We start from the raw sequence: 10,084 nt of genomic DNA on the forward strand, positions 1-10,084 counted from the left end.
TTTTTGACGCTAAAGATAGGATTTGTATACCCATGAACTTAGTGGTACTGGAGACCAATTGAGAGCAAAAGGCACAAATAATTTTACATTGTCATACAAGAAATTTTGTACAAAGCACTGTAGAAAGGAGAAATTTGCTTTCAATGAAAGTGATCACTGCGTGTTGAACCGTAGCAAAAGGGTAAACTTCAGCCACAAAAGCGACCAGTGTGACAATACGCTTTGCAGTGGAGCAACAAAGCATGACAGAGGAATCCATATGAATTCAGCAACACATACAATTCACCAGTCTTGATATGGTACTTTTTGATCTATCCATATGGCTCTTGATGAGAAGAGATGATGCTGGGATGACTTGTTATTTTCAAGTCTTTGGTCAGGCCTTGAGCTTGCTAGCCCTGGAGATTGGAGTATCAAAACTCTAAAGCTTTTCTTAAATGTGTAGATATGAAAATAACCTTTGGCCAGTCCTTCAATTGGTCTGCACAAAACAAAGGAAAATTTCAGTTAATAATCATGAAAGATTGGACTACATTGTAAACCAAGTCACTTTTTTGCTCCATAAGTCCAATGTATGAAAGCTAAATGGTAACTAAGTTGAACAGTACAAAATACCTGGGTCATATGCTGCCATTCTTTGGTCTTGAACCTGTTTTCCACTTTTTTCAGCCCTTTGTCGGAATCATGTAAAGATATTTCTGCGAATTAATATCAACATACGGGATAAAATCAGATGCAGAAGCTATGTTATTCTGACTTGCATATATGACATTATTGAAATATAAATCGCATTTGACTCGCATATGTGATATCATTGAAACATAAATTGAGTGTTGAGAAAGCAAACAATTGTTAACATTTTTCTGTTCCACTTTTTATATGTCAGCCTGTGAGGAGGTACCTGTATTAAGCACAATCCTTAAAACCATAATTCCTCATCTTGAATGCAGGATAATCTTTCTTCTTCTTTTTTTTTTAACTACCTTCTGCAACATTAAAGAAATAAATTAAAAAGAAAAATAAAGAAAAGAGGCATACATCATGAAAATAGATAATATAGCTTAAGTTCTTTAAAATTGATTACCTATAATTTCCACAAATGGAATGCGAGCTAATTCTTGCAACTCTCGCCCTTTACCCTTCTGGCAGCTTTTTTGAAGTAGAGGGCAGTTGTAGATCTGCAATTGCAAAAGAGAGGGAGGCAGGCCATTCTTTGGAAAGGAGGCAAGTTTAGGGCATCTCACGATCCTCATATATTCAAGTGATGTGAGGCTTTGAAAACCCTTGCTGGAAAGGTATTTCAGGTCTTGGAATTCTTCAATGATAAGGCTAGTAAGAGAGGTAGGCAACTTCATATCTATCTCATCCTGTGGAAAGGACAACACACCAGGACATCCGCCAATACTGAGGTTCTTGAGAGAGGTGAGTCTGTGCAAACCCCAAGCAAACAGAGGGGTATAAATCTCGACATTATGAATACAAAGTGATGTCAAGTTGGTGGGGAAGCCTTCTTCTGGAAAGGATATAATGCCTGGACAATCTTGTATAGCTAATTCTTGAAGGGAAGTGAGATTGTGCATATTATCCGGAAGGACTTTGAGCTTATCACAGTGACTTATCTTAATGTGGCGGAGATTGGTGAGTATGTGCAGATTCTTGGGTAAGGATTTAAGATAAGGAAGATATCTGATTTTAATAGATTCAAGAAATGTGTTGTTGTCAAACCTTTCAGCTATTGACTCTATCTTTGCATTTATGCTGTGAAATGAGAAACAATTCAAAACCAGATATTTAAGGGAAGCAGGTAACTCCCCTAAGAATGTAAGAGAGCTGCAGCCATCAATTTCCAAATTCTGGAGATTAGATAAGTTAGTGTCGCGGCTGATACTATCCTCATCAGTAACCCTAGAAGAGGAATAAGCCTCTCCCACATCCAGCAGCCTCTGCAATTCGGTGCAGTGACTGATCTTTAGCCTTTTTAGAGATGAAGGCAGCTGATGTCTTCCAATGGAAATCAAAGAATGACAATAATCAATTGTCAACTCTTCAAGACACAAACTGCTGTAAATTACTCCATCTGGCAAAGAAATAAGTCTAAAGCAACCTTCAATAGATAGCTTTCTCAGAGACTTAAAACTGTGAAGCCATGGCAGTAGCCTCTCAAGCCTTTCACAACCATGAAATTGTAAAATTCTTATTTCACTATCAGCGACGCCCTTTTGCAACAACTCTTCATTTTCAGCGATGCCCTCACCAAGCTTCCAATGTAGATGATTGAAACGTGGGATGTAAACATCAGAACCAATAGTTAATGTTTTTAACTTTCTTAAGCCTTGCATCAACTCTTCTGGTCGAAATAAAAATGGTCCCGTTACATTCAAGATGTTTGCCGAGCTAAAGCCTCCACCCAGTTCAACCTTTCTGCATCCATTGATTACTAAGCGTAAGCGAGATATCACCGGAAGGCTTCCCAATGAAACCACCAATTCACAACATTCTATAATATCAAGCTTTTGCAATGAATACAAATGGCTGGGCAATGTTCCCAACAGTTTGGGACACCTAACAATAGAAAGTTCGCGCAGATGAGGGAATTCATACCCACAAATCTTCCACTCTTCCCATTCATACATGTCCTCAATGTGCAGCGTCTCGAGAGCCGGAAAAGGATTTGAATTGCTCATACCCTCACCATAAAACTCACGATCAACCACTTTTACATTGGGAAACTCTTTGATAACCAAGTACTTGAGAGAGGAAAGCAGCCCAAGTTGCGGCAAGGTTGTGCACTTGAAGCAATTCTCCAACTTTAGGCTCACCAAATTGCTAAATAAAGGATCCCCTACCCACGATGGAAATTGAATACCACCATAACGAATTATGGTGAGCTTTTTCAGATTTCCGTGAGGTTTCATCTTCTCAATTACTTCCCTATGGCAAATTTCATTTGGAATATTTTGAAATTTCAATCCACTCCAAAAATAAAAAATTCCCCAATCCATCACCAAATCGTCCATTTTCTCCTTGTCTAATAGAATGGCTCCCCTTACATATGAATCATTAGCCACATTCTCCAGCCTTGAAATGCGGAGTGTCCCTTGAAGAAATTTTAAATTCGTCAAAGCTGTTATACCGACTTCATTACCCTCCCCCACAACAAAATCAGACAATGTCCGAAGCCTTTTTAATTCTTCTATTCCCTGTGGCATCCCTTCCACACATGTGTCTTGGATATCAAGATGACGCAGGTTGATCAGATTTTGCATTTCTAAAGGCAATTTCTTGAGATGCCAACAGCCTCTCAGCAGCATAGTCTGTAAGTTGCATAGAAAGGTTGTTGTCTCAGGTAAAGTTCTAACAGAGGTGTATGAAAGGTCAAGATACCTTAGATGCTTCAAGGCACCTATTGAATCTGGTAGTTCAGTGATATTATAACCATGGAAGGATAGCACCCTTAAATACCGTAACATTGATAACAAATAAGAAGGGACACAATTTGCTAAGGAGTTACATGGACAACCATAACGGTGTAGTGATAAAGGCAGGAAGGTTCGCATACACTTGATATTTTCAAACAACTCAAATCTTTCACAGCGATCATAGCGGCTAGGGATGTAAGAAGAGTGGCGAGATTTTTCTTGCTTGCGTGGAGTCACTTTATCCTCCAATCTGAAACATGCATCTCCAGCAACCACTTGTGCTAGGTCATTCACCAGGTCATGCATTATGAATCCACCAGTGCTTGAAGATTGAAAAAATGATCTAGAGAATAGATCTTGAAAATACTCTTCTCCCACATCCTCCATATGTTGACCGTCTCGTTGCTCAATTAGACCTTCTGCCATCCATAGAAGGACTAGCTCTTTCTCTTCAAATACATAATCCTTGGGGAATATTGCACAATAAGCGAAACACCTCTTTAAATGGGAAGGGAGATGATAGTAGCTTAATTTTAACACAGGAAGAATGTTGTTGACATCGTCTTGTAAATTCCAGATTTTGCTGTTCATTACATTTTCCCAATCCTCCCATGGTTTTGAGCGTAGAAGGCCACCCAAAGTCCTTGCCGCCAAAGGCAAGCCACCACACTTCTCGATGACCTTGTCGCGGATGACTTCCAATTTTGGATCTGCAACTCTTCTACTAGCAAAGGCATGGTAAAGAAACAATTTCCAGCAATTTTCATCTGAAATACAATTCAAATTGTGAGATTCAATTGTTTCCATCATCCGTGCAATAGCTTCATCACGTGTTGTCACAATCACTCTGCTTCCCAGAGCTCCATGCATCAATGGAGAACACAAGGCATTCCACTCATCATAATTCTTGTTCCAGACATCGTCTAAAACAATCAAAAACTTCTTTCCTTCTAATTTTTCACACAACTCCAGTTGAACTTGATTGAGCTCGTTTAGATAACACGACTGTCGAGTGATCGACTCAAGAATGCTCTTTGTTATCTTCAAAATGTCAAACTCATCAGACACACAAACCCATCCTTTTAGATGAAATTGTTGTTGTGATGACTTATCATTGCAGTTGTAGACAAGCCGGGCGAGCGTTGTTTTACCCACCCCACCCATCCCAAAAATGGGTATTACTCCAACTTTCACATCACTTGTATTTGAAATCAAATCAAGTATCTTCCTTTTATCTTCATCTCTGCCATACACTTCAGGTTCATCATCCAAACATGTACTGGGCGGTCGCACACATACCTTGCTAGAGGACGTCCCACCAACATTTCTCTTTATCAAATCCAAGTCGTTTTGCTGGTCTAGGATCTGCTGAAATCTGATAGTGATCTCCTTCATCTTGAACAACATCGTTGAATTGAACATGACTGCCCCTGGATTGATGGTAATTGACACAGTATGAAAGAGTTTCCGAAGCTTACATGAACCAGCTTCAGTTTCTCCCTTCAACTGGCGTTGCAAAGACTCAGTTTGAAACTCGTCCAAGATGTCCTCCACATCATAAGCCAAATCTTTGAGCTCGTCCAGCCACATCTTCACCGACTGGTTAGACATCTGCTTCTCCTCTGCATCTTCAAGCATGGCTTGGATCGTCCTCAATCTTTTCTCCCACTCGTTAATTTCAGCACTTACTTGCCTCTCACGAGCAAACTTTAGAAACTCAGGGCACTCAATCCTCTCAAACAAGGACTGAATGAATGATGACAGAGCAGACTCTGCAATGAAAGACACGGCCTGTCCAACAAAAGACATGATTTTTTCTTAGAACAGAGTAACTATGAAAGAGATGGATAGACAGCGAGGACAGATAGGTGTTTCGGGAAGGCGGATTTGCAAAGGGCTAGTCGTGTTTATTAGGACGCTAATGTTCTCTATCAGAGAGAGGGAACTGGAACCGAAAGAGGTGAGAGGCAGGGAGGGAGCAGAAAACACTTCTTTGGAAAACAGAAAAATGTTGCCGCAGAGAAAGAAAACCGGAATAAATGAAGGGAGAGAGAGAGAGAGAGAGAGAGAGAGTGAGAGAGAGAGAGAGAGAGAGACACAGCAATTTTCAAGAATTCACTTAGAAACAGGAAGAAGGGATTGATTAGAATTCAATAAAGAATATGTGTTAAGCAGAGTGAAAAAGGAGCTCACCAATTTTGAATATTTATACGTGTTAAGCAGAGAACATTTAGTGAAGTCAGAGCTTTTTACACTTGAAGCACACAGTTTAAAAAAAAAAAAAAAAAAGGGAAAAGTCCCAACTTCTAAGGCCAACTTGAAAAGATGTTGACAGTGATTTAGATAATTATTTTGATGGAAGTAGATCTTAAAATTTTAGTCAACCACTTATAAATATATTAATTAAGAGATTTTTTTATCTTAGGATTTGTTATTGTAAAGGTCACTTATGATATTAGAATTTACGAGTTTTAACATAAAAAATATAATCAAATAAAAATTGAAATTTATGAAATGTGAAATAATACAATTAATTTTTTTATCAATTAAAATTTAATAATACAAATTTGTAAATATTAAGAATAATTAAAAAATAAATTAGTGAAAGTGAAATTTAATATTTAAATTTTATTAATTTTATTATAATAAATTAAATAATTTTTAATGAATTAATAATACTTATAGGAATACAATTATAAATTTATATAATTTTAAAATTAGAAATTGTAACACAATTTTTTATAATAGAATTATTATTGAAAGAAATTTATAATTTTAATTTATATTAATTATAATAATATCATAATTAAATTTTTTTATAAATTTAGTTTTTTGCATTAATTTCAAAAGTCATTAGTGATAAATTGATCCTTGTTAAAACATCTAAATGACAAATTTATTTTTAATATTTTATTAGCAGCGAATTCATATATTTATTGCTAATAGTTTAAAACTAATAGCGAGATGTATAATATATGTCACGACCCAACCTATGGGCCGGACCGGCACTACGACCTGGGCCAGCCTAAAGCCCCCGAGGCCCGTAGTAAGCCTAACTGTTCATTTACCCAATTCTAAGGCCCATTTGGGCCCAATTTCAAGAAAACAAACGGACAGAGTCCCGCCATAAAATGGACTTTCCAACAGGGAGTTTTCGACTCACCCGACCTGTAAACACAATATATAGTCAATTGGGGAGCTCAGCTCACCCTCCACATACTCATCAACATAATAATAAATGGGAGCTCAGCTCCCTCATCCAATCCATCAAACATGCATAGCATATTAAGTTTACAGGTCCCAAAATAATAATTTAGTTTACAGACCCAAATCAAATAAACATTTCTAACACATGCGGAAATTCTAAGATTTAACAAGTTTATACAAACAGTAATAATTGACCTGCGAGGGAGAAAGCAGGTTAACCTCAAAAAAATATCCTCCTGTGGCCTGTAAAAATTTTTGAACAGGAATGAGCGTTCGACTCAGAGAGTAAAATATCAATTTTAACCATAATCTCTATAACTATCTAGTACTAATGCAACCTGTGGAGTGAAATGCAACAGCAACAACATTTTCACATCATAACATCAAAAAGGTAATTTGGAGCACTCACGCACCCTGTAGCATCAATCATAATATATGGGAGCTGATCCCTATCTGACTCTCTTAAATCCAACCCGTGCGTGAAGAACTCAAGTCGGACTTTCGCTTAATAAACCAAATCGAGGGTCCCAGCGAAGAACTCAAGCCGTTACTACCCCTCGAAGGATCGGGTTCCCAGCGAAGAACTCAAGCCGTGACTACCCGTCCTATCCATAGTCCACACCACATCACACACACGCCGACGCACGCACACTGCTCCAAATTACCACAACAACATCATGGCACTTTAACAGTTATCAATGCATCATAAATCGTGCCTAGAGTTTAACTACATAAATATATGCATATAAGTGATGCATGGGCATGCTGAACATATAATAATATCGAAATTACAATTAAAATTAATATTTTACTCACAGACTTGACGACAATCACTGTGGCGGCTGGGCGGAGGAAGAAGGCTGTCCCGGCTCACCTGACAATTATATTACAATTATTTAATACAATTGACTCAATACAAACAAAGAAAAAGATCAAATACGTCCTAAGTCGTGCCGAAAATTCGGCAGAGTCTCCCCTATACCTAGGACCTACCCAACCTGCAAAAGGGCTCAAAACACACTTCTATATTCACAATCCATATATCCACAGCTCAATCATATCACACAGCCCCTCCTGGGCCCATCAAATCAATCATCCATCACAGTATGTAATATTTCAATTTAGTCCTTATAATTGACCATTTTTGCAAAAACTGCCCAAATAAGTTCTAAAAATTCTAAAACTTTGCCCCGCGGTCCTTAGCAATATTACTAAGCTATTGCAAAAAGAATCATAATTTTCTAAGCTACCACAAATATTTTATGGATTTTTAATCCTATTTAAGCACTAGAAAATTACGAAAAAGCAAGGTTCGGGTTTACCTTTGCCGATTCCGACTTCGGGAACGCGCTCGGGACGTCTGACAATGGGGGGCTAGCCAAAACCTCGGTCCAATTCGGAGACTTTTCCGTGCAGTGCATGCGGCGAATTTCGCAGACCCGGTCAACTGTCGAATTTTCGCGAATCGAGGATACCTACACGAAGCCCATAACACGGGGGTTAGTACATAAATTTTTCAGAATTTTCTAAGCTCATTAAATGCTCAGAAAAACACTGCGAAGTTCCGTAGGACCCATCGAAAAACGGTGTCGGAAAAATTTGAAATTTATGTCGTCGCGAAGCTCTCGACGAGTGGAGCGTGCTGGTAGCCTCGGTTTTCTCGTGGGATTCACGGTTTTCGAGAAATCTAGCCCAAAAGTCAAAATGGGCTAAAAACTTCCCGAGCAAAAATCGGACAAACCGCTCGATGGATTTCGGCGTTCTTGGTGTCTATGGAAAGCTCTCGCCGAGTAGATGATTTTAGACACAAGACCCGGTCCAATTGGTGGCCGGATCGGCCGGATTTTGGCCGGAGAAGTCCAACAGTCGCGAGCGTGCTGCGCGTCCGTTCCAAGGCCGTTTTCCGGCGTTCCAGGCGACGGCCGGCCGTGGGGAAGGGCCGAGGTGGGGTGCCGGCGAGGTGGGGACGCAGGGGAGGCGGCGGCGCGGCAAGGGGAAAAGGGAGGAGAGAGAAAAGAGAGAGAGAAGAGGAGAAGGTCGACGCGCGCGGGAAGGAGAAGAAAAAGAGAAGAAGGCTGGTCCGATTCGACCAGTCCGATCCGGTCCGGTTCGATTCGGTCGGTTCGATTCAGAATACAAAATTTTGAATTTTTACTCTGCCTCGGGACCGAAAACGAGGTCCAAAAATTTCGAAAAAATTTCAGAAAACTCAGAAAAATACGTAGACTCCAAATATATTTTTAGTTTTGCCACGTGGTCTTTAAATTAATTTTTAAAAATCATCAAAGTTTATATTTTTGAAAAATCGAACCCGATTTTTAAAATTCAAAAAATCTCAGAAAAATTCCAAAAATTTAATAAATTTAAAATACCAAAAATGCTCATAAAATTTAAAATTTTGGGGTGTTACAATATATTCTTAAAGATTTTAGAAATATTTATTTTATAAAAAATATAGAAAATATAAATTTTAGAAATTTTATGATTGTGCATCCTAATTAGATAAGGTTCTTAATGAGATTAGGATTCTTCAATTCGTAATTAGGATTGAATTAACATCCTAAAATCTTAATGTGAATGAGATTCTTAATCCTATAAATAAGATCTAATTTTTCATTATTAAAAATTTGTTATGATAATTTTACAAGATCAATAAAATTTAAGAATTAGTTCTTTTTTCTTCAATCACCAATACTTAATTTTTTTTATTTTTATTCTTTTCTGCTAGAAATTGTTAGTAACAAATTTGTTGTCATTAAGCTATATTAATAGCGATATATATATATATATATATCGTTAAAAATATTATTTTTAGCGGTGTATTTATATATAATATAAATAATGAAAAGTGTTTGCGGCTAACTTTTTACTGATTTTTTATACATAATATAATATTGTCATAACATACTAATTTTTAGTATACTTTATTCTTAATTAAAATTAATTTATATTTTTTAATTTTTATATATTTTATTTGATAATCGTAAATAAAATTGAACTATAGTTCCATACCATATTACATGGAGTTATTATTTTATTTTACAAATAAAATCATATAATTTGAAAAAAAATTATTCAAATATATTTTTTAGTTTTAATATCAAAACTATTATCATTTCATAAAAAAATAAATAAATAAAACCGTAGGTAAACATCAACATATTTTTTTCTAGTATTAATTTTATTTTTTATTTTTCATTTTAATTTTTATTCTTATAATTTTAAAAAATAATATCAAACACCTCTTAATTTCTAATAGACAATTTTTTTTTATTGTTAAGGCTAATTACAAGTATGATGAATAAAAACCAGTAAATTAAAGCAATTAATTATCATATATAATTATTTTTAATGTGTAAATTTCATTTATTATATGATAATTCATATGCATTTAATTATAATTGCATAAATATGAAAGGAAACAATTTTATTATGATTAGGACAGTTAATAATATTTT

The 10,084-nt window shown here is 36.6% G+C and overlaps 1 protein-coding gene and 1 long non-coding RNA gene across 3 annotated transcripts; both read right to left on the reverse strand.

Annotated features, from left to right (window-relative positions):
* Window positions 1–58: 58 nt before the first annotated feature.
* On the reverse strand, window positions 59–5,459 carry LOC110670574 (putative disease resistance RPP13-like protein 1). Of its 2 annotated transcripts, none has more exons than XM_058133221.1 (4): window positions 1,085–5,459; window positions 902–983; window positions 616–698; window positions 59–481 (listed from the first exon to the last, which is right to left on the reverse strand). In XM_058133221.1, exons 1-2 carry the CDS (start codon window positions 5,226–5,228, stop codon window positions 976–978), a joined length of 4,152 nt encoding a protein of 1,383 aa, XP_057989204.1. In that variant the 5' UTR covers window positions 5,229–5,459; the 3' UTR covers window positions 59–481; window positions 616–698; window positions 902–975. The 2 variants fall into 2 exon arrangements, with proteins under 2 accessions (XP_057989204.1, XP_057989203.1); XM_058133220.1 differs by having other exon boundaries at window positions 902–986.
* Window positions 5,460–6,648: 1,189 nt separating this feature from the next.
* LOC131172468 (uncharacterized) lies at window positions 6,649–8,037 on the reverse strand. The gene is made up of 3 exons (XR_009142940.1): window positions 7,949–8,037; window positions 7,443–7,500; window positions 6,649–6,869 (listed from the first exon to the last, which is right to left on the reverse strand). It is a non-coding gene; the product is annotated as an uncharacterized LOC131172468 (long non-coding RNA).
* Between the last annotated feature and the right edge of the window lie 2,047 nt (window positions 8,038–10,084).

Source organism: Hevea brasiliensis, chromosome 14 (assembly GCF_030052815.1).
Source record: "Hevea brasiliensis isolate MT/VB/25A 57/8 chromosome 14, ASM3005281v1, whole genome shotgun sequence".
Lineage (NCBI taxonomy): Eukaryota > Viridiplantae > Streptophyta > Magnoliopsida > Malpighiales > Euphorbiaceae > Hevea > Hevea brasiliensis.